The sequence below is a fragment of the Cervus canadensis genome, chromosome 26 (assembly GCF_019320065.1).
Source record: "Cervus canadensis isolate Bull #8, Minnesota chromosome 26, ASM1932006v1, whole genome shotgun sequence".
Lineage (NCBI taxonomy): Eukaryota > Metazoa > Chordata > Mammalia > Artiodactyla > Cervidae > Cervus > Cervus canadensis.
Window position 1 is genome coordinate 4249325 of NC_057411.1, and position 24740 is coordinate 4274064.

Below are 24740 nucleotides of genomic sequence, written 5' to 3' on the forward strand. Positions count from 1 at the left end.
AAGAGGTTGTCTTTTTTCCATTGTATATCCTTGCCTCCTTTGTCAAAGATAAGGTGTCCATAGGTTCGTGGATTTATCTCTGGGCTTTCTATTCTGTTCCATTGATCTATATTTCTGTCTTTGTGCCAGTACCATACTGTTTGATGACTGTGGCTTTGTAGTAGAGTCTGAAGTCAGGCAGGTTGATTCCTCCAGTTCCATTCTTCTTTCTCAAGATTACTTTGGCTATTCGAGGTTTTTTGTATTTCCATACAAATTGTGAAATTCTTTGGTCTAGTTCTGTGAAAAATACCGTTGGTAGCTTGATAGGGATTGCATTGAATCTATAGATTGCTTTGGGTAGAATAGCCATTTTGACAATATTGATTCTTCCAATCCATGAACACGGTATGTTTCTCCATCTGTTTGTGTCCTCTTTGATTTCTTTCATCAGTGTTTTATAGTTTTCTATGTATAGGTCTTTTGTTTCTTTAGGTAGATATACTCCTAAGTATTTTATTCTTTTTGTTGCAATGGTGAATGGTATTGTTTCCTTAATTTCTCTTTCTGTTTTTTCATTGTTAGTATATAGGAATGCAAGGGATTTCTGTGTGTTAATTTTATATCCTGCAACTTTACTATATTCATTGATTAGCTCTAGTAATTTTCTGGTAGAGTCTTTAGGGTTTTCTATGTAGAGGATCATGTCATCTGCAAACAGTGAGAGTTTCACTTCTTCTTTTCCTATCTGGATTCCTTTTACTTCTTTTTCTGCTCTGATTGCTGTGGCCAAAACTTCCAACACTATGTTAAATAGTTACACTTCCTAATGTTAAACCATCTTAGTTGATGGAATGAACTTCACTTCATGGGGTTATATAATTCTTTCAATATATTGCTGAATACTATTTTCTATATTTTTTAATGTTTGCATTGATATTTATAAATAAAATTGACCTACAGTTTCCTTTCTTATACTAACTTTGTAAGGTTTTGGTATTAGTATTTGCTGACTTCATAAGAGTATTTGAAATTTTTCTTCCTTCTCTGAGCTGGGAAATCCAAAATTTCTTGACCTAGTACCTTGAGGGGAGAGTTCCCAGATAATGTTCTCAATTTTCCCCCCACAAAGTCATCAGTCTAGTTAGATTTTTTTTTTCTTTTTTCTGAGGTCAATTTTGGTAGCAGCTAATTTGTTATACAGCCTCCATTTTATCCAGGTTTACAAACTGATAGCCACAGTGATTTGCAAATTACTTTTATGATTCCCATTAATTTTATATCTGTTTTAATTTCTCTCTTTTCATTTGTGTTTCTGTACATTTCTGGCTTCTTTCTTTTTCATTGATTATCAGGCTAGGAAAATTAGGAGACTTTGTCCAACTCTGCGACCCCATGGACTGTAGCCCACCAGGCTCCTCCATCCATGGGATTCTCCAGGCAAGAATACTGGAGTGGGTTGCCATTTCCTTCTTCAGGGGATCTTCCCAACCCAGGGATCAAACCCAGGTCTCCTGCATTGCAGGCAGACGCTTTAACCTCTGAGCCACCAAGGAAGCCCTTTATTACATATTTTATTAAAAAATCAGATTTTTGGTCTATTTACAAGTTCTTGTATTTTACTATTTTATAATCAATTAATTTCATCTTCCATTTTATAATGCTTTCTCTGCTTTCCTGAAGTTTACCTCATTGTTCTTTTTGACTTAATGACTTAAATTCCTAATTCACTCACTCTTTCTTGCTTCAGTTCAGTTCAGTCGCTCAGTCTTGTCCGACTCTTTGCAACCCCATGGACTGCAGCACGTCAGGCCTCCCTGTTCTTCACCAACTCATGGAGTTTACTCAAACTCACGTCCATTGAGTTGGTGATGCCATCCAACCATCTCATCCTCTGTCGTCCCCTTCTCCTTTCTCTCTCAATCTTTCCCAGCATCAGGATCTTTTCAGATGAATTAGTTCTTCGCATCAGGTGGCCAAAGTATTGGAGTTTCAGCTTCAGCATCAGTCTTTCCAATGAATATTCAGAACTGATTTCCTTTAGGATGGACTGGTTGGATCTCCTTGCAGTCCAAGGGACCCTCAAGAGTCTTCTCCAACACCACAGTTCAAAAGCATCAATTCTTTGGTGCTCAGCTTTTTTTACAGTCCAATTCTCACATCCATACATGACTACTGGAAAAATCAAACCTTTGACTAGACGGAACTTTGTTGGCAAAGTAATGTCTCTGCTTTTTAATGTGCTGTCTAGGTTGGTCATAACTTTTCTTCCAAGGAGCAAGCATCTTTTAATTTCATGGCTTTCTTGCTTGATAGCACTTAAAGTGTTGAATTTTCCACAAAATATGGTTCTGTTAGAGTCCATAAGTTTTAACATGTGTGTTTTCATTACCTTCATTTTCTAGAAATTATATAATTTTGGTGTTATCTTTTTAGTTAAAATATGTGATTTGATTTTTGTTTCTATGAAAAAAATATTAAGAATTTTACATTCTTAAGATAAATATGTCTTCAAGGGTTGAGATTAAATTATATGAATGAAATATTTGCAAAAGTATGTTCAGCATAGAATCTGCATTTAGGATTACTTAAGTTAGTAGGACTTCCCTGGTGGCTCAGACGGTAAAGCGTCTGCCTACAGTGCGGGAGACCCGGGTTCAATCTCTGGGTCAGGAAGATCTCCTGGAGAAGGAAATGGCACCCCATTCCAGTACTCTTGCCTGGAAAATTCCATGGATGGAGGAGCCTGGTAGGCTACAGTCCATGGGGTTGCAAGGAGTCGGACACGACTGAGAGACATCAATGTCAATATCACTTTTGTCAATGTCACATCTACTAACTTTTTAGTAGAACATTGTTTTATTTCTGTGGTGTAAATCTATCAGTGTGCATTTAATTTTAAAATTTATAGTATAATAAGTATTAAGATTAACATACTTATTAAGTATGTGTGGGGCCATTCAATAGCTACTAAGGGTCTACTGTATCTCCGACACAGATACGGAAACTCTGGGAGTACCGAAGCAAAAGTCATTTTCTCCTGTCTTTCCACATTTTTCTAGTTCTCTAAAGATGGTAAGCACAACTCTTACAAAGAATCTTTGAATATAGGTTACTTGTAGAACAGAAAGGCATTCAGTCTGTAAATTCTGGCCCACTATTGTGGATACTGATTGAAAGGTCAGGGCATGCCCCGGGAAAGTGCCACAAGGCAAATTCTGGAGGCTGGCTAAACTTCCGGGGACCGACCCCCTGCAGCCTGGTCCAATCAGGTACCAACACAGAGCCCTTGGACACTGACCGCCTCTGTAGCCCGAGCTTTCTTCCTTATATGAAAAGACCTGGCTTGGACTCCGGCCCTGGCTATAAAACCCCTCCCCAACCCCTCATACCTCGCAGACTCCCTTTGTCTCCTCACTCATCTGCCCCCCGGGAGTTCTGCCTGAGAGCGACCGCTCAATAAAGGCCTTTACCACCGGTCCTTAGAGGCGTTTTTTTTCCTCCTGCGGCGTTTTTCTAACACTGATTACCAAAATAAATACACAACCTCTGACATATTCTACTTGTATAGTAAATGATGATTAGGTCAATGTCTGCAAAAATGATGATGACTATTGTGACATAGTGTGAGGTGCATATGACATGGGCAAAGAAAATCTGGTCCTAAAATACTAGCATTTTCCATTATATGAAGTCTTCACAGCCTCTATCTTTGCAGTGTTTATATATAATATTAATGTATACATTAATCAAATAATAGAAATATACTGAGCATAGGTTAATTTGTGAAGATGTGAAAATGAGAAATTTTCAAACTGAGTTGAATTGTGATATACTTACCATTTTAAATGTAACCTTCTGATCTTCTTCCATTGCGTGGCTGGAAAATAGTTAAGTTAGAAACAAAGCAATGTAACTGAGGAGGGAAGTTAATTTTCATAGGAAGCAGACTAATGATCTCAATGAGATAATAATACCATTATTTCTTCCTTATCTATGTTTTCCTTATCTGTTATTTTCCTCCTTCCTTCAGTCCATTCTCCTCCAATTTATTGTTAGAATTAGTTTCCAAAATGCAAATCTTACTATATGGCTCTGCTTAGACTTTATAATAATGTTGACCTTCCTTAACTAAATATTTCATTGGCTAATATTTCTTTAGCTCAATATTTCATTAGAACTTAAGGAGTAGTATCAGGACTCCCCTAGTGGTCTAGTGGTTAAGATTCCGTGCTTCCACAGCTGAAGGCACAGGTTTAATTCCTGTTCACAGAACTAAGATCCTGAATGCCACGTGGTGCGGCCAAAAAAAAAAAAAAAAACTTAAGGAGTAATACACCTTTGAGACACTTATTTCCTGCAGATGAAACATTATGGAACTAAACCATGAAACAAGTGAATGCTATTTGGGGTATTTACAACCATGAATACTGGATTAGAGAAGAGATCAGAGATACCATAATATTAGAGCAACAAGCTGGTGACAGAAGTGAATCTCAGACTGTAACACTTGATATCAAATATCTTGGGATAAACTTAAAAACAATTAAAACTTACACGTTAATATAAATAAATGCACAGTGAAAATACTTTTCAATGCTGATATTGATTGAATTTTTAAAGAATTACAGTATATGCATACCCTGAATAAAAAATATCTTCTACTTTGGCTTGCATTAGGACCTTGGAATTCTTCCTGGAAGAGAAAATGAGGATATTAAAAATCAAACAGTAAAAGTAAGTGCAAATGCTTCTTGAGGATATAGTTATTTTCAACCACCATAATTAAATAAAGAGGGAATCAAGGATTTGGGTATATAATTCATATCATTAAGTAATTTTTGTATTTACACCTGAAGAATTTTCAGTGATACTAGCAGTAAGATCAGAGAGTTGTATTTTAATCTAATTTCCTTAACAGTCTAACAGATTCTATTTTCAGGAAATTTGTCAGTTGTATGTATATTCATCAACAAGTAGGCAGAAGACATTTCATAGATAAGTAACTGTTTAAAATCTCCTTTCAGCATTTTGTTAGAATAAAATAATTTCTTTATAGTACATGTTGTATGTGCTAACAAATGAACAGGCAAAAAATATAAAATAGAACTGTGTCATAGCTAAAATACACAAATACAGGAATTTAAATTGAAATTGAGGGATAATTTTGGTAAACTATATTTATTCATTGAGACTTCAGAGGAAATTTTCCCCATATACTTATATACACTGAAATGGTAATTTAAAAAAATAGGAACAAACTGATTATTCAGTGAACTGTTTCTTTTTTCAAACATTTAATTTCAAACTTAATAGAAAAGTATGTAACATTTTATAATTTCTATAAATGTTGGTTCTTGTAGCTTCCTATTTTCAAAAACTACTTAAATAAGTGTCAGGACAGCAATCACTATGAAATTTGTCATCAAGACCATTTTCAAATATTCCAATATTCCATAAACATAATCATATTTTTAGATTTTAAGAAATGTCCCTGACAGCTATTAAAATGTTGAAATCCTTGCTTTATAACAAATGTATCTTAAATTCTGAACATTCTATACCTAATTCTCATCCTGACTATAAATCCCCCCAAATTACTTTAAAGATGGAAATTTTTAATATTTAAAAATGTAAATATAAAAACTATATATGGTTATTTAAGAACAGCTATGTATTTTATATTAAGCAGAGAAAAAGAAAGATAGAATAACATAAAACTTAAAATGTGTCCAAATTTAAAGTTTTCAAACTCAAACACACAGTTCTTTTCAGTCTTATCATTGGTGATAGAACAGTATATAAAAGAATTTGGGAGGTAATGCTAAAAACTATGTTGGGATGGAAGTGAGGATGTCCAGCAAAGAAAATGTAAGGAAAGTGTTTGACTCTACTAAAATCTGAAAATTCATTTTCTTTAAGAACCCAAAATATTTCACTATCAAAAATATGGTTTAAAATTCAGCAATTTAGGCCCAGAAAAGCCCATAGTTAACTGTAATTTTTTTTTTTAATTCGTGTTTTACTTTCTTTTCTCATAGATTCCTAGGAAACCTAGTTTGCTGTGAAATACTTTTTGGAGCTATCATTTGTCCAATAAGATATTACTACCAAGCTAGAGTTCATGCTCTCAGCTACTTATCTGAAAATATAGTCTCACTCAAGGTGGAACATTGAGACAAAGTACGAAGCTGGCCATGCTACTGAGTAGTTTTGATTTTGCAAATAATAACACTGAAATGTTGTAGTAAACTAATAATTTTGCTGGTGTATTTTAAGAAACTGGATTTTTACATTGAAATTTTACACTATTTGTAAGTCAAGACGACTCTTCAGAAAGTAAAAGTTAATTCAAAAAACATATATTACTTCTAGAAAGTTGACAACTGATTTGATTTTTTCATGTTGGAAATTCTTTAAGGGGCTACTCTTCCATTTCTCATTAAAGTTGGCAGCAGTATTGTCTTCAACCATATGAAGCGTTTAGGGAGGAGATAGTGATCATAAAAATAAATTTTGAGGAATTTATTTGCCTAAACTATGCATTTTTAAAGGTATTTGAAAACTTTTGGTAGTAGAAGAATAAAATTAATATGGTACTTAAGAAAAATTTAACAATAAAGTAACAGAAATATTCAAGATTAGACTACCAAGGGAACAGCATAGTGGAAAAAAAATATTTCCCTAAACTAGAAATCAAGAAATTGTTGTAATCTCTAATCCTACTCACTACTGTGATCTTGGGAAACTCCTTTAACTATTCTGAGTTGTTTTTCTTTTTGTAAACCAGGCATAATACTACTTATGTAAGTATCAACAGAATTGTCAAAAGAATAAAGTGAGATCCCATAAGACTGAAAACTATAATGTATTCCAATAATGGAAGGCATTACATAAGAACAATGCCTACAAACTTTCATCATCAGAGAATTATGATTCTTTTCAAAGGGCAGTAAAAATGTCACAATTTCCAGTTTAAAAATATGTTAACTTAGTTATATTTACCTTAAACATAAGACACTGAATTGGGGCCATATTTTTGCTAATTGTGGAAAAAAACAAAATACCTACATTTAATTTCTGATATATTTACTTCATAAACCTTATTCTTACTAATGCTTTGCTACCTGGATAGAAAGCTTGTCATTCAAGCCACATGTACACAGAGGGGTCAGGAAAGGTCCTTGATCTTTCCCCCTATTCCTATCTAATGACTCAATAGGAATGTCCTTTCTCAAACCAAGAATGAACAGGTTGCCTCACTGGGAGGGGCCGGTCCTTGAAAGGAAGTCTAATCCAGGCTTTCCTCGCTGCCCACAGCCTGAGTTAGAAGGATATGCTATGGGGAGGGGGACAGTGCTCCTCCTCCTGAGTGTGAAAATACTCCTGCAAACCAGCCCTCTTCTGGAGGCCACCTAGCTGCTACGTGAGGCCTATGGGGGAAGATCTTACAAACCACCGCCCCTCGGGATAAGCAGAAAGGGCTGCCCCACACGCAGCGGCGGAGCGCGCGTGCAGGCGGTTACATACGTCCAGTCTGAACCTCTTCATCCTTCTCTCATGCAGTCGCGGGACGAGCTGCAGCAGCGGATGCACGACAGACGACTGAGGGACACGAACACACACGCGTGATGAGCACACCAGCTTCCCAGCACTGGGCGTAAAGACGGCTTCCTATCTGCCTTTGCTTTTACCCACTATGCTCGCTCCAGCCAGAAAAGAATGAGAAAAACGTGACCCGAGACAGTCCTCAGTGAGCATTTCAGAGAGCCGTGGAGAACAGGCCAAGGGATGGAATAAAAGTTGGCAGTTCTGTGCTGGGAATCTCCATCATTCTGTTGATGAAGTTCTTTCCTGAGGGCCTGAACTCCATCACCAGCCAACAAGGAAAACCCCTGCCTGTATCTTTGAAAAGCAACAAGCCGCCTGTCTGCTTCCAGACTTACTAAGAACGGTCTGGGGCAAATGAAATCAACTCTCTAAGAATCAGTTTTCCATGATGAACATGTTCATCTGGAAGATTATACTGTACACACATCTAGTAATCTTCCTTATAAAATATATATTTCATTTAAAACTGAACACGTGGAACAAGACAACAGGAGACACAAAAAATGGCAACGTGTCATTGATCGTGAAAAATGTGACTAACATACATATTCCCAAGACGTCAAGCAGAAGAAAATGAAAGCACATCTGAGACATGTGGCTACCTGATACCGTTTCATTTTAAAGGCATGTCTTAAATGGAACCTTCTCACAAACATTAAATTCATTCATCAAACGGATTACTTTAAGCCACCTATGATGGTTACCTGTTAATCAGTTCAACGTGTATTTGGTTTAAAGCCCATATAACCTAACTTTCAACTCCTCACATGTAAGAGAAGTTGTTATTCAATGAGATAAATATTTAAAACTATGTTTATAGTTACAGTCACGTTCCTACAGGTAAACATATGTTTAAAATACACTATGTTCCTCATTCCATAAAATGGCCCATGATAGTGAGTCACAAGCTTAGAAAGAATATTATGTCAAGTAATTTTTAAGTATTCTAAATTGAAACACTGAAATAAGTTGGTTAGCACTTTATAAATCCATGCATACAAAAAGAAAACCACCACTACAGCCACACAATTTAGAAGTGAAATGAATTAAAGTTATTGGTATCTGGATAATCTGAGAGAGTAAATTCTCAAATGCCTAGTTACAAATAAGGAGCTCTTAGGAATACAAGTCAATATTTCTGAAAAAGTAAAAGTGTTGGTAACTCAGTCATGTCCAACTCTTTGCGATCCCATGGACTGTAGTCCTCCAAGCTCCTCTGTCCATGGAATTTTCCAGGCAAGAATACTGGAGTGGGTTACCATTCCCTTCTCCAGGGGATCTTCCTGACCCACGGATCGAACCCGGGTCTCCCACATTGCAGGCAATAATTACATTTTTGACAATCATCTTTTAAAATATTTCTTAAAATGACTTTGCATAAGTCTTTTCCCACTGCACTAATCAACAACTAAACCAACGTGATTTACTTAATCATATTTGCATTTTTTGGCCTCTAAAATGTGAGTTGCATGACACTGCCATTATTTCTAGTACCTAGAATTGTGCTTGGCTTGGTACATAGAAGATACGCAGTAAATAATCGTTGGATGAATAAATGAATGGATTTAATGTACTTGTAGCTATTGAGATATAAAATAAATGTATAATAAATACTGAATTCCATTTGTTCATTTATATATAAATGTTTAAAGAAAAAAAAACCATGAATCTTGATCTAGCTCTATGAGATAAATTGCAAAAACAGTTTTTTTTAAAAAAATACAAGTGATCACTAATAAGTAATTCTACAACTCACCACAACATTTGAATTGCCCAACTTTCGAGTCTTCGAATAATGAAATAAGAACTGTTAAAAAAAAAGTAGTGAGCTTTACTATGAATGATCAGAGGTTTCCTGATTATTTTAAAATGTATATACTTATGAAATCACCTTACCCTTTTGGTGTTATCTTTTTCATCTGTTTCCTATTGAAAAGAGATTTATAAATATATTATATTAGAAAATAATAAGAAATATGTATAAAATTTATAAATGTAAAGTATACAATTTATAAATGTAAAGTATACAATTTATAATTTATTATAAGATTATAATTCTTAAAACATGTGCTACATATGTTATATATAAAATATAAGACTGAAATTAGTTAAGTACATATTGTTCTAAAAATAAATGGGCAATTAACTAAAAACTATAAATAAGAGTATGAAAAAAGATTTCTACTACAGCATTATTCATAAGAGCAAAAAATTGGAAACATCATGAGTGTTCTGTAGTGGTGGAATAGGAAATTCTGATATGATCACATGATAGAATATTCAGAGAAAAAGACTAGAAGGAATCACATCAAACTATTTGTAATTGTCACTGCATAGTAAGACTTATCAGTTATTTTTACTTCCTTCCATATGTTTCTCTAGAGTCCTCTCTCATTCCAAAAAGCTGTCTTTAAGAATGAGACACATCAAAAAAAAAAAAAAGAATGAGACATATCATTCCCTTTTTGTTGTTCTTTTCTGTTCTCATTTGCTTTTAATATAAATAGAAACTCACGGGTAAACACCATTGTCATATATTTCCTCTTAATTAAAAAGTCAATTAAGTGGTTTGGAAAATGTCACCGTTAAAAACATCAGAAAAAAAATACAGTTGTAAACACTTGGTTTCCAAAAATATTTATGTTTCTAAAATATCAAGTTTTCTTTGAATTACTGCGTGTGTGAGGTATGGAAATCAGAACACACCAACGATAATAGGTTAAACTACTAATGAAAAATATTTTCTAAACCTGAGGCTTTTATCCTTAATAAGGTAGTTTTAAAATTAGTTCACCTATAAGATATAGAACAACAACTGAGGTATGGTACATTATGCCATTTTTCAAGTTCCCATTGCCTCACTTCAGGACAGAATCAAATAATAATTTTAATAAGAAACCAAGACATCACAGTAAGAATATAATTTTCAAACCGACATGGACAATACAGTTTGCTTTGTTTTTTTTTTTTTTTGCATTATTAATGTCCTCTCTGACAAAGTACAGTGTCCTAACCTCCAAGGTTAGAAAAATGCATGTGGTCTCCAACTGTAGTATGATTCAGGGAGAGAGAAAGAGCCAAAATGACCCCAAATTTCTCTCATCAGAACTAGAACACATCTTATACTTGAGGGGGGCATATGATTTTCCAATTAGATGATTGCAAACTCCACTAATATGACCCTAAATTCTCAGGCATCAAAGAAACTGAAGTGTTTGTTTCTCATCCAAAATCAACTTATGTTCGTTCTTATAGCTCTTCTTAGCATGCTTCCTAAATTGAGTATATTTTCTTCCAGGAGGAATTCCAAGATGTTTCTGAGCAATTGTTTTTGCCTACAAATTAAACACTGTTTGAACCTTACCTGGGGCTTTGGTAGAGTCCCCATAATTGTGAGGCAAAGCTCCTCCAATGCACTGGATGCCTAATATAAATAAGAAGATACACAGATGATGCCTCTGCTTTAACAATATTTGCACAGAAGAAATAACCATAAAATGTCAGGATCATGAGGACATACATATTTCAATACCCTAAATAGAATTCTTCTTATGGCCCATTGCAACTGTTGAAATTCTTCATTTTCTCTCATGACAAAAAATTTGGCTCCTAAAAGTAAAACTGTCTTTCCAACCAGGAAATAAAAAGTTGTATATTGCACATATGCACTGATTAAGGCTTCCACTGGGGGTCCAGATACAAAACTTCTCAATATTTGCTAAAATTCTGACTGAGAGTAATGAGGAAGTGCAAAAAGAGCGGTTATTCTTCTCAGCTTGCTGCTAAGTCTGAATCTACATGCCAAAGCGGTGAACCTCGATGAATTTATTCATTATTGGCTAATCTGAAAATCCTGAAAAAAAAAAAAACAAAAGAAAAAAAGAAAATCCTGCAATTGTTTGCAAACAATGGGAGTTTGGATGGGAGGAAGCCCAGGCCCCGCACAGCGCACCTAGGCTGAGTTCCCACCCTTCTAGGTTGCTGACTGCACACCCCAGGATCAGGTTTTTCAAAGCATCTGAGCCTAGAAGCAGGGCAGGGCTCCTGTGGCTCACAGCCAGCTGGGTGTGGTTAGGAGGAGCACAGAGGGACAAGCAGGGGCGAAACCTGCTTTGCACAGAATTCAGCATAGTCACATCAGAAACAATTGATTACTTAATAAATACATATTGGAAATAATAAGCTGAAATGGGGTGGGGGAGCGTCTCTGGAATTGAGCAGCTTGCAATGCAAGCAGTGCAAATTCCATTTCTCCTCTTGATTAGCTGTGTAACCTTAGGCTGGTTGCCTAACCTCTCTCAACTTCAGTTCCTGTCATCATAAACCAAGGATGGCAACATCAGTGCAGAATTCTTGGAAGGATTACATGTGCTAAAGCTCTTAGCACAGTGCCACAGACAGAGCAATTAACAGCAGTAGCATTAAAAAAATGTGTGATCTGTAAAGCTTGATTTACAGCTGCAGTTACTGCTAATTCAGAAGATGTGTCATGAAGGACTACTCAGGGCCAACAAGACCCTTGCCCTTGGCACACACATGTTTAACAGGTAGGCTATAGCTTAGGGATACAGGTGGAGTCACGAAGCAGCTTCTCTGAACACCTTTCCTAGCACATCAGAGGTCTGCTTTGTTCTGTTTGCCTGCCCAGTGCAAATTGTTGGGTATTTATTAACTATATTAAATGGTTCATAAGTATGTAGTATTTCAGTAAATTATAAAACATTTTCATACACATAATCACACTTTGTCCTCAAAACACAGCTTGATATATACAGGATGGGAATTGTTATTCTCATGTATAAAGCAAGTGAGGTTCTAAGAGACTGTGACTTACTTGCCCAGTACCACACACAGCTAGGTTGTCTGACCTAGTTTTGCACTTATTGACTGCTAAGCCTATGATTAGGAGTTAGATGAGAGAAAAAGTAGAGTGTGAACACTGATATATCTTTCACTTTTTCCCTTCACGGTTGGGTATGCAGGTCACCCAGAAAAATCTAGAAATAAATTCCTGAAACTTCTTTTTATGGCCCATCTAGAAATGCTGCAAAATACAAAACAATAAAAAAGTCTAGTGATATCATGTGTCTCAGCTCAAAGAAGAATAAATTCAGATACATGGGTGTCTCCTTGGAAAACAGCTTCTAAGTCAGATGAGGTGTGGCAACAAGACTGAAGTCTGACAGAAAAAGTTTCCAAACAAATTCTATTTCCTTCAGCAGCTTTTTACATGAAGCCATATTCACTGAGCTGCAACTGTTGTTTAAGGATTTTTCTCATATGGGATTTTTAATATTTTATTTTTTTTTATCATGGACCTTTTAAAAGAGTCTTTATTTCCTATTTGGTAAAAATGTTTTGAAGAACTCTTCAGAGAATCACATGCATCATAGCTAATGTGAAAATTAATTATTTTTTTAATGGTATCAATTAGTGTAAAAGCTTTCATAGTAAATATACCAAGCTCTCCTCAAAAGGCACACAGTCTCTAAAGCCAATAAAAGCCTAATTTACTTTTATGGTTTTTAGATGAGTGCTTTAAAATTCATCCTTTTAATTTTGCAGACATAAAAGTGATTCTGAGGGTGCTCCTGAATTTTGTATATAATGCAAAAGCTTGTGTGCTGATTAATATCCATCCCATGTTATATATCCACCAAGGTTCCTCAAACAATTTGAAATATCATTCACAAACGTCAACCTATCGTGATTGTGGTTTCTCTTTACCTCCTAATGCCTGTAACGTACTGCAGGTGGTCCTCTGCAGGCTGAGGACCCAGTGAGGCAGCAGAAATGCAGCACTTTACGAGGCTGCTACTCCACACCGGCCAGGATGACATTCTGGAAGGACTGAAGGACAGGCACTGCACCCTGGCCAGACCGTGCAGTGGTCACCCCAGGCACAGAGCTGACTGCGCTGAGAGGGGCTGAGCCAAGAGCCTCTGCTGAGCCCTCTCTGATCAGGAGACTAGTGATGCTGATTCAGAAAGGTATGACATGAAGGCTAACTCTGCTACACGGGCACTCAGGGACAGACCTGCAGACAGAAGGAGCAGCGTCCAGCAGAGACGTGTAAGGGCACACTGACTTCCCACTCCTCCCCATGTTTCTGAGACAGGCGGGGACCCAGGACCTTTTGCTGCAATGCTTGTACCTGGACAAAGCTCTCCTTGAGCAACAAAATGCAAAGAAACTATATGGGACTAAAAATAACTGATGTTTGGGCAGTTGGGGCAAATTATGGACAAAAAGATACCAATAGACGAAAAAAACCCAACCGCTACTTCTAAAGAGCCAGGAGCGAAGCAGGAGAACTGAGTCTGCACCGGACACCACCAGCTGCTGCTGCTGCTGCTAAGTCGCTTCAGTCGTGTCCGACTCTGTGCGACCCCATAGACGGCAGCCCACCAGGCTCCCCCATCCCTGGGATTCTCCAGGCAAGAACACTGGAGTGGGTTGCCATTGCCTTCTCCAATGCATGAAAGTGAAAAGTGAAAGGGAAGTCGCTCAGTCGTGTCCGAGCCTTAGTGACCCCATGGACTGCAGCCCACCAGGCTCCTCCGTGCATGGGATTCTCCAGGCAAGAGTACTGGAGTGGGGTGCCATTGCCTTCTCCGGGACACCACCAGAGAGGTGGGCAAAACGCCTAAGCCATCCCTCCATCCCTCCAGGGGTCCATCCCTACGACCCCTGGACATACCCCTACCCCCACCCCATATAAAGGAACCAGCTCCCCACCCCAACACCCAGGGAGTTCGAGCAAGGGAACCTGTTATTTGTTCTTGCTCCCTCTGCTGCAACAGGGGCCCCAAAAAACCTTTGTCTGAATTTCTTGCCTGGCCTCTAGTCAATTTCTACTTATTAGGGGAGGCCAGGAACCCTGGGTGGTATCACTTCCAGGTATAGGAGCTGGACTAATACTCCTCTCTCCCCAGCCTTCTTTTAGAAGAGGAATGAGTTAACCTTACCGATGGTTGGCAGCGGGAAAGTGGGCGCGCTCTGTCCAGCCCTTGCCTCTCAGGTAGCCAGTTCTCTGGCCAGGTGTTCTTGCCTTGTCACTGCCCTGGGGCACAAAACCTGATTCTGGCAAACGGCTCGAGTCTCTGACTAACCTCAGTTTCATTCTGGGGGTAGTTTTAGCAAGGTCAGCATGTCTAAGACCACATTCACAAACTGACTTTTCAGTTAACAATGATATTTTTATCTCCTAAATCTGATTCTGTAAGTTCATCTCTCCATGGGTTGAAAACTCAATTGAGGGACCAGAATATTAGTCCCTTAATACAGCCAGAGACACATTTTAACACAGAATTTGATTTTGAAATTAGCATTTGACTTTCTAAAATATGGGTACTTTATCTGCATATCTATTGTTCTTAGAGGTAAAGCCTGGCACCTTACATAAACTCTTGACACTCATTATTACCTGCCGATGATATAATAATTTCCAGTATGTTGACATGTTTTAATAAGTTCATAAAATCATGACAGGTCCAGAGGGAGAAATGCAGTATTTCAGCATGACACAAATGCTTACATCACTCTGAAACAACTCCATTTGGAATTACCTGAGGCTGTGGATGCACGGACAACAAAGACAAACAAGCATCATTTATCTGTAAAACATGAAAATTCCAGTTACATCCTGGAAACAGACAGGCGATCACAAAAAACAGAAAGCAGATTTTATAAAGTCAGGTTACTTGTAAAACATTAATGAAGGTTCCATGACTGTTCAGGACTCTGGATTTGGGAAGGAGGAGGCTTTTAAACTATCTAAGGAAGTCCTGGAATTGGAATTTCCCCAAGATCTGACCCCAGGCACAGGGGTATACATCCCCATTTCTAGTTGTAGGGATCGTCAGAGATAAGAGATGCTTCAAACATTGAAGGGAAAAACTTTTAGTGTTATTCAGCCTGAGAAATGTGTGTGGTGACTAAAGAATGGCCTCAAAATTAAGGAGCATCCTGTTACGTGGTTCTTTACTACATATAAATCTAATCACATCATCTAAACTAACAGGAAAATAGCATACATGCTAAGCAATAAAGAGTATACAGTAAAAACTTTTTCTTACACAACATGAGCCATCTTCTAGTTCTCTATCAAGAAGCCAGCATTAGAAAATGGTTCTATTTTACAATGAAGGTTTATTGACTATGCTTGACAACTAGCTGTCCTCAGCTTTTATCCTTAAAAGAAACTTCAAAAGATTTTAAACTATAGTATAAGAGATTTATATTAATCATTAAAAACTGTGCTGAGAAGTTAAGCACTATGCTGGGGGTCTAGAGTAATTAATGGCATTTATGACTTTAGTGGCCTTTTAAAATGGGACTGGAAAAAATGGGACTGATTCTTGTCTGTCTGGGATGATTTAGGTTGAGTCCTATTTATGACATAACATCTCAGGGGTCTCCTTTTAATTCTAGAATTCTTTGTTGAATTTAATTTCTCACACTAAACTGAAGGGAGGATAATTATATCCTTCAATCATAATTTCTTAAGCTCCTTATTGTTTCCAACAAACATGAAGTAAACTAAAATATCTGATTCTCTAACCTAGAGAATAACAAAAGTATATGTGGTAACATATAGTATTACAGAAAAACATATGTTTGTGTCTCCTTTTTACGTCACAAAACTTGTATTGGGAGAATTGCTTTATTCTATTTGTCCCTTGTGTCTATCACCTGCTCCATCTTCTAAAGATTCTTTTCAGAATCTCTCTCTCTCTTGCTCTCTCTCTCTCTCTCTCTCTCTCTCTCTCTCTCTCACACACACACACACACACACACACACACGGTAAACTTCTTGAGGTCGGGGGCTATTTAACGTGCTTAAATACGTGATCAATAAATACTCTTTAATTAAATTGTATTGAGCTTTTAGGACATAAAAAAGAAGTCAATTGAGAGAGGAAAACCAAAAGATACCCTTTTAAGCTTTGAACTGTGACCAATGCTTAGTGTATCATCCCCAAACGTGATTAAGTTTGCCTTAGTAGGGTAGGAGGAAGTGGTCCCTCCCAAAATAGTGATGTTTAGGTATCTGAAGATGTTATTTGCTCAAGAGTAAGCTGTCCACCCCCAGCCCAGGCTGCCCATCTGTGTGAAGTAGTCAAGTCCAAAGACTCTTGAAACTCAGGGTTCACTAATCAGAGCATCAATATTGCTTGAATAAAAACATCAGAATAAAAAACTCCAGTTAATCAAATTAGTAGATAATTGCAAAGCTTTTCAGTCTCTGTACTCCTTTCTTTAAAAGGCAGAGCTGTACCGTCTGCCGTCTTTCCCTTTGGGTAAGCACTTGTTCCTTTTGTTCAGTTTATGGCCCTGATGGTTTTAAGTACCACTAATTGCTTTTGAGAACTCTGTGGAGTCCATTGATGAATCCCTTTGAAAATGGTTAGGTCTCTGTTTTTGGTTTGAAAAGTACCTGTTTCTAGTGTCTGAATAGCTTTGTAATTTTGAAAACCTCTGGTAGAAAGCTTAGCTATATGTTCTAAACATTTTACTTTTTAAAATATTTTTTATAAAAGAACTTATAGTGGTTTTACAACTCCATTTGATTATCATCTAAAAGTTTTTTCAAAGATTTTTCACAGAAATATAATTTCAAGCTAAAATACATGTTTCTATATTCTACATTAATATCCATTATCTAATTTGTCATCTTATTAATATATTTCTGCTGCTACTGCTGCTAAGTCGTTTTAGTCATGTCCGACTCTGTGCAACCCCATAGACGGCAGCCCACCAGGTTCCACCATCACTAGGATTCTCCAGGCAAGAACACTGGAGTGGGTTGCCATTGCCTTCTCCAATGCATGAAAGTGAAAAGTGAAAGTGAAGTCGCTCAGTCATGTCCCACTCTTAGCGACCCCATGGACTGTAGCCTACCAGGCTCCTCCATCCATGGGATTTTCCAGGCAAGAGTACTGGAGTGGGGTGCCATTGCCTTCTCCGTCCCGAAGCACAGAGTGCCTCATTTCTGCTCTCCACCCTGAACTTTTTCAGGAAGTGTTGAAGGTCAGCAGCTATAGCTGCACGCAATTTAATCGTTATAGAGGTAGATGGCAAGCACCCACAGCAAGTACCAATTTGTGGTTGACAGGCATGTTGCTTATCTCAGTGTTGGTGCAGGTAAAATATTTGATTAAGTTCACATTTTATTTAGGATTAACAAAACTCTTAAGAAAGGAGAAGAGAAATTCCTTAACTAGGTGAACACTATATAACAGAATTCTAGAGGAAATTTATACTTTATGGAGATCCTTTAGCTACATTTACTGTATGTAAACATAGTACTGGAGGACTCTGGCCATTGATTGGAAGAGGGCTTCCCTGAGGGTTCAGATGGTAAAGAATTTGCCTGCAATGCAGGAGACCTGGGTTTGATCGCTGGGTTGGGAAGATCCCCTGAAGAAGGAAATGGCAACCCACTCCAGTATTCTTGCCTGGAGAATTCCATGGACAGAGGAGGTTGGTGGGCTAAGGTCCATAGGGTCTCAAAGAGTCAGACACAACTGAGCGACCGACACTTTCACTTTACAAGGAAAGAAGAAATTGTTTCTTCAATACTTAGTGTATTAATGTTGCATCTTTTGGACATAAGGTATTGTTTCTAGGAATTTATCCATTTCATCTACATTTTCAAAATTATCACCATATAGCTGTCCATAATACTTGGGGGGGCGGGTAACAGCTTATTGAGACACAATTTACATTTCATACAACTCATCCATTTAAAGTGTACAGTTCAATGGTTTTTAGTGTTATTCATAGAGTTGCACAAACTTCACCAATCGCCTATAACACTTATTTAAAATATTTATAAAATCTCTATTTTTGTTGATGATCTACTCTTTTTCAGTCTTTGTCCTTTTTTATCCTTCTCTTTCCCTCTGCCTTTTTAAAATCAGCACTGCAAGTGCTTATTAACATTCTGAAACAATAAATATATGGTTTTGTTAATATTGTTGTTCTCCTTCTCCTCTCTCTTTTAAAAATCTATTTCTGCCCTTATTTTTATTATTTACTTCATTCCTATTTATTTGAATTTTCCCTGTTGTTCTTTCCCCTCATTTTTCAGCTGAATGCTAAGGATATTTGTTTTTAAATTTTCTTCTGTCCTGAAAAATATATATGAAGTTTCTTTCTAGCTACTGTTTTAGCTGTAGCATACAAACTTTGACCTATGATATTTTTATATCATTCTTTTCAACATAGAGCTATTCACCAATGCCATATATTTTCCAAGCAAATGGGATATTTAAGTTATCCCTTTGCTGATAGTTCCTAACTTTATTGCATTATAATTGGAAAACATTTTAAATGGACCCTTTCTAACTTATGGAAACCTTCTTGTCTTCTAAGACACAGTCTACATTTTTAAATGCCTCAGTTATATTCAAAAAGAATGTGCATACTATTTAGTACATGCTTTTTAAAATATTTTTAATAGCTCAAATTTATGAATTGTATTGTTAGGTCTTTGACATATCTACTTGTGTGCTATTTGCTTTAACTATCAGTTTTGAGAGAGGTATATTAAAATCTCCAAATACAAATGTTCGTTTATCTATTTTTCCCTGAATTTCTATCAATTCTTAAATAAGTTTGGAGATTCTTCTGTTAATACAGGCTTCCCTGATAGCTCAGTTGGTGAAGAATCTATCTGCAATGCAGGAGACCCTGGTTCGATTCCTGGGTTGGGAAGATCCACTGGAGAAGGGGTGGGCTACTCACTCCAGTATTCTTGGACTTCCCTTGTGGCTCAACTGGTAAAGAATCCACCTGTAATGCAGGAGACCTGGGTTTGATCCCTGGGTTGGGAAGATCCCCTGGGGAAGGGAAAGGCTACCCACTCCAGTATTTTTTTTTTTTTTTTCCCACTCCAGTATTTTGACCTGGAGAATTCCATGAACTGTATGGGGTCACTTTCATTTTCACTTCTGTTAATACGTATTAATGATGGCTGTATCTTTTTGCTCTGTTGCTCTTTTATCAACATATCTTTATCTGTTAAAATGGTTCATGTACTTGAATTCTATTTTATCAGATGTTAAGACTGCTACTCCAATTTTTGTGCAGTTCATATTTACTTGCTGTGTCATTTTCCATTCTCAACCACTTTTTGTTTTCTGCTTCAAGTGTGACTTTTACATAGACCATGTTGCTGAATCTGTTTTTAACATCTGGTCTGATAATCTCTTTTCAGTGGTATATTTTAGCACATTCATATTTATTCTCATTATTCTATTATTAGGATTTATTTCTGCCATCTTCACCATTTACAGTATTTTTGGTTTCTTTTCATCTTTCCTTCTTTCATTTAATAAAAAATTATGAATTCAGAATGTTGCTAAAATCGCAAAGCTCAATTACATTATTTCACTTTACCGTGATATTTTTAAAAAGGGTAAATTTCTACTAATTTGTGTAATGATAATTCTTTACCTCATTCCACAACTGTAATTCTTGTTCAGGCTGTAATCCTTGAGGTAATACTGGAGCACCTAAAAATAAAGTTATACTCACAAGTTAATGTTATAATATTTCTCCTAAAACTAAACATTATATATAATTCATTTTTGGATGATATTTCTCATTTTTCACTGTATATCATTATCCTCCTAGTTCATTAGGTATCTCTGGATTTGACTCAGTATAAGGATTCCCTGGTGATTCAGTTGGTAAAGATCCCCTTGCAATGCAGGAGACTGGGGTTCGATCCCTGGGTGGGGAAGATCTGCTGGAGAAGGAAATGGCAACCCACCCCAGTATTCTTGCTTGGGAAATCCCAGGGACAGAGGAGCCTGGAGGGCTACAGTCCGTGGGGTCCCAAAAGAGTCAGACACGACTTAGCGACTAAACCACCAGCAACCAAGGAGACATAATTATTAAACAAACTTTAATAGCATTACAAAGACTCTCAAGAGTGAAAGACTTATATGTCCACACAAAAACTTGTACATAAACATGCCTAGTGGCATTATTCATAATAGCCCTGAAGTGGAAACACTCCAAATATCCATCACCTGGTGAATTAACAAAATGTAGTACATCCATACAATGGAAAATTGTGGTCCATAAGAAGGAATGAACTATTGACATAGGCCGCAAACAGAGATGAATCTCAAACAGATTGTGCTAAATCAAATAAGCAAATGCATAAGACTATATTCATACATATAAATGTATGGATCCATTACTATGGAACTTCCAGAGAAGGCAAATCTATCGTGCTAGATTACTGGCTGCTTAGGGCTGAGGATGGGAATGGGGACTGACCGCAAACGGACATGAGATGTTTGGGGGGTGATGGCAAACGTGTTGTGATAGCCGCACCACTCTTTCTTTTCTTTCTCTCTCTCTTCTTTTTGGTAGAGGTGAATCAATACTTCATTTGTTAAGGAGAAGTAAAACTACTAAAAGTTTTGTAAAACAGAGCATAAAAAAGTAAGAAATCCATTCTACTTAATTCAGAATGCTTGAAGAGTCACTTTTGCCACTATGTATGATAATGCAGGAACAAAAATTTATTGCAGACACATATTGTTTTTAGTTTGGGTTTAGTGCTGGCCCTTGTTTGACCTAAATATTGTAAAGAATGATATTCCACCAATTGAAATAACATTTTTCAAGTAAGACAATGCCTCCAGGGTATTCCTAATGTGATCATGAAAGAGAACTTAGATGATGAAGTATCACATAAAATCCATGTAAATGCATGAATACAATGGTATAGCACAACTTTATGTAAACTTTATGTTTATTTGTATGTAAATCACTAGTACTTCCTATAACTAGTGGGGCTTCCCTGGTAGCTCAGATGATAAAGAATCTGCCTGCAATGCAGGAGATCAGGGTTCAATCCCTGGGTCAGGAACGTCCCTGGGAAAAGGGAATGGCTACCCTCTCCAGTATTCTTGCCTGGAGAATTCCATGGACTGAGGAGCCTGGTGGGCTACAGTCCATGGGGTCGCAAAGAGTCGGACACAAGTGAGTGACTAACACTTTATTATAACTGAAAGTTTGTACCTTTTGACCACCTTCACGAAAACTTACTTATACCATAAATCACAAATTAATTTAAATTAAAAGACAAAAACTCTCAAAATGTATGAAACATATTTAATAAAAGGTGATGGCAGAGATCCCTATAGGATAGAACTCTTTTGAATCAATAGACAAAAAGGAAACATGGATAGGCAAATGAGTGCCCAGCTCTTTAAGTCCACTTAAAAACCACTGAGCTACATCATTAAACAGATCAATTTTGTGGTACATAAACTGTATCTCAGAAAAGGTCTTTTAAAAAAAAGAATTAAGGAGACACTGGTGGCTCAGAGGTTAAAAAAAGAATTAATTGTTAAGGCCTTAATTATTGTTGAAATAAAATGTTAACTAGCTTATATCCTCTAAAGTAATATTTTCTTCACAGGTTTAATTTGCAAATTCATGCTGTATAAATTATAAATATTATATGTAATTATTTTTATTATATATATATATACATTTATTCTTACTAAAGTTAAGAAATACCCTTTTATGAAAATGAAAGTGTTAGTCTCTCAGTCATGCCCGACTCTTTGCAACCCCGTGGACCATATCCCACCAGGCTCCTCTGTCCATAGCATTCTCCAGGCAAGAATTCTGGAGTGGGTTGTCGTTCCCTTCTCCAGGGGATCCTCCCGCTCCAGGGACGGAACCTGGGTCTCATGCCTTGCAGGTGGGTTCTTTACCACTGGAGCCCCCAAGAAATCCACAGACGCTGTGTTAAGCATTAAAACATGTCATGTCCTTAAACCTTGACACCACCCTTTAAAGGTAGCTACTCTCCTTATTCCCACTTTAAGATGAGGCAACTGAAGCAAGGAAAGAGTAAACAATTTGTCTCAGGTCACGAAAATACATACATAGCAGAAGCAGATTTCAAATCAGGTCTGTGTGTAGGCTCGGTCATGTCTGACTTGTGACCCGATGGACTGTAGCCCGCCAGGCTCCTCTGCACATGGGATTTCTCAGGCAAGAATACTGCAGTGAGTTGCCATGTCCTCCTCTAGAGGATCTTTCCAACCCAGGGATCCAACCTGGGTCTCCTGTGGCTCCTGCATTGGCAGGCAGATTCTTTACCACTTCAGCAACCTGGGAAGCCCTCAAACCAGGTATGACCGATTCCAAATCCTAACAGGTTTTTCCCCCTAATTCTACCACTTTTCAGTCAAGTGTTGCTTTGAGTTCACTCAAATTTATACTGTTATTGAAGCTAAGTTCTAATAAAAGTAACAGTATTTAACTACGTTTTCTGTACCCAGCATTAGAAGTAACTTACATGGATCATGTAGTCCATAGTCGAGAGTTCATTTATTTGAATCCCCTTTCATGGGACAGCTATTCTAGGTGCACAAACAATCTTACACACTTCTCAATTATATATTTCTTATCCCAGCCCAAAGGTATATCTCAAAGTCACTATTGTCTGGTGACTATTACATCTAAGTTCATTCTGTTTTCAGAAACGGATAAAGCTGTGCTTCTCAAATTTTTATACAAAACATCTGGTGATCTGACTAAATGAGATTCTGATTCAGAGATCTGGGTACAGGCCCAAGAGTCTGCATTTCTAGCAAGCTTCCTGGTGATAAACTGATGCAGCTGGTCCATGGATAACAGTGAACAGCCAGAGGCAGCGAGCACTGCATTGCAGAAAGAAACAGAGGATGACTCTTTTTTGACAGAACTAGGCAGCTCAAAGAAACGTTTTAGGTTTAAGCTTTTTAACAAGTCTGAATAATTCCAAAAGAGGGATATAAATATTCTCATGAAAAAAATCTAACAAGCCATAGGACCATTCCTTACAGGTTGAATGCATTACTCACCTATAGTTACCCAGCGTACACAGCTTTGAAAAAGAGGAAGGTAAAAGAAAGGGGGATAAAGGGAGAGAGCAGTATTTGATTGAAGAGAACCAGAGTCAAGTATGATGCAAGGAAATACACAAGGAATTTCACTTGCTGGATGCAGTCTTCACCTGCCTGTACTTTTGATTTCTCCATTCATCGTACCAGGGTTAATCTCTGTTTGACAGGGCATTTCTGTTTAGTGAACACAACTTCATATTCTTTCTTCTCTTGACTATCCTCCACCCTCCAGGAAAAGCGGAAGCACCCCCTCCCTACAGCCTTACCAAGACCTTTGAGACTTTGTCTCCTTCCATTTCCCCAAGCTGGGGTCAGCCACACCAAAACTGCCACTGTCTAACTTAGTCCCAAGCATTTATATAATAAAAAAGGGATACTTTGTGGCTCTTACACAGAACACAGAAACACAGTCGCAGGGCAGAAAGGTTAGAAAAACCAGAATTTTTAAATGTTTACCTATAATTTGTAGAAAAGCTTTAATATCCTATGACTAAATCCAAATGTAAGAGGAAAAAATTTCCCTTTTGTCTATTTGTTAACTAAAGTTGATATATTTTTTCCTCTCGACATACCCAGGATGTGGGCTTTACATTATCAAATAGCAGTGCTAGATACTTTCCCAAATACTGTCAGGACAGTGCCACTCTCTTCTATATCCTAAAAACGGCATTGGATTTCTTTTGTTTTTGCTTTTAATTTTTATTAAAAGTAGGGCTTTTATTAAGAGTAGAGCTTCCCAGGTGGCACAGTGGTAAAGAATCTGCCTGCCATGATGGGTTTGATCTCTGGGTCCAGAAGATCCCCTGGAGTAGGAAATGGCAACCCACTCCAGTTTTCTTGCCTGCAAAATTCCATAGACAGGAGCCTGGTGGGCTACGGTCCATGGGGTCACCAAAAGTTGGACACGACTAAGTGCACACACACACACACACAGTTGGTTTACAATGTTGTGCTAACAACTGCACTATTTTTGATCAGTTTCAAGATATTTATACTTAACACTATCTCATAAAGGGAAACCTTTAGTTTTATACTGAACAATATAACTAATGCAAATAATATGGATCAACAGCTTGTGCATCTGTAAATACACCATGTGTAAGAGAAAGAAAAGCAGATCCTGCTATTCTAAAAGTAGTGTCCATTTTCTTTTCTCATTGCTAGTACTTAGCTAGTGTAGGATTTGGAAATCAGAAATCATTACTGCTGACTGAATTTCAA

General features: G+C 37.2%; 1 protein-coding gene across 1 annotated transcript in view; it reads right to left on the minus strand.

The window, feature by feature from the left end:
- The window catches only part of NMU (neuromedin U), a 30700-nt gene that overhangs the window by 3320 nt on the left and 2640 nt on the right, over window positions 1–24740 (minus strand). Inside the window, exons 2-9 of the mRNA XM_043448252.1 lie at window positions 20053–20111; window positions 15159–15206; window positions 10955–11014; window positions 9487–9516; window positions 9347–9397; window positions 7510–7584; window positions 4622–4675; window positions 3820–3859 (exon numbers count right to left, since the gene is read on the minus strand). Coding sequence (XP_043304187.1) covers window positions 3824–3859; window positions 4622–4675; window positions 7510–7584; window positions 9347–9397; window positions 9487–9516; window positions 10955–11014; window positions 15159–15206; window positions 20053–20111 — 413 coding nt within the window. The 3' untranslated portion in view covers window positions 3820–3823. The remainder of the gene's footprint in view (window positions 1–3819; window positions 3860–4621; window positions 4676–7509; window positions 7585–9346; window positions 9398–9486; window positions 9517–10954; window positions 11015–15158; window positions 15207–20052; window positions 20112–24740) is intronic.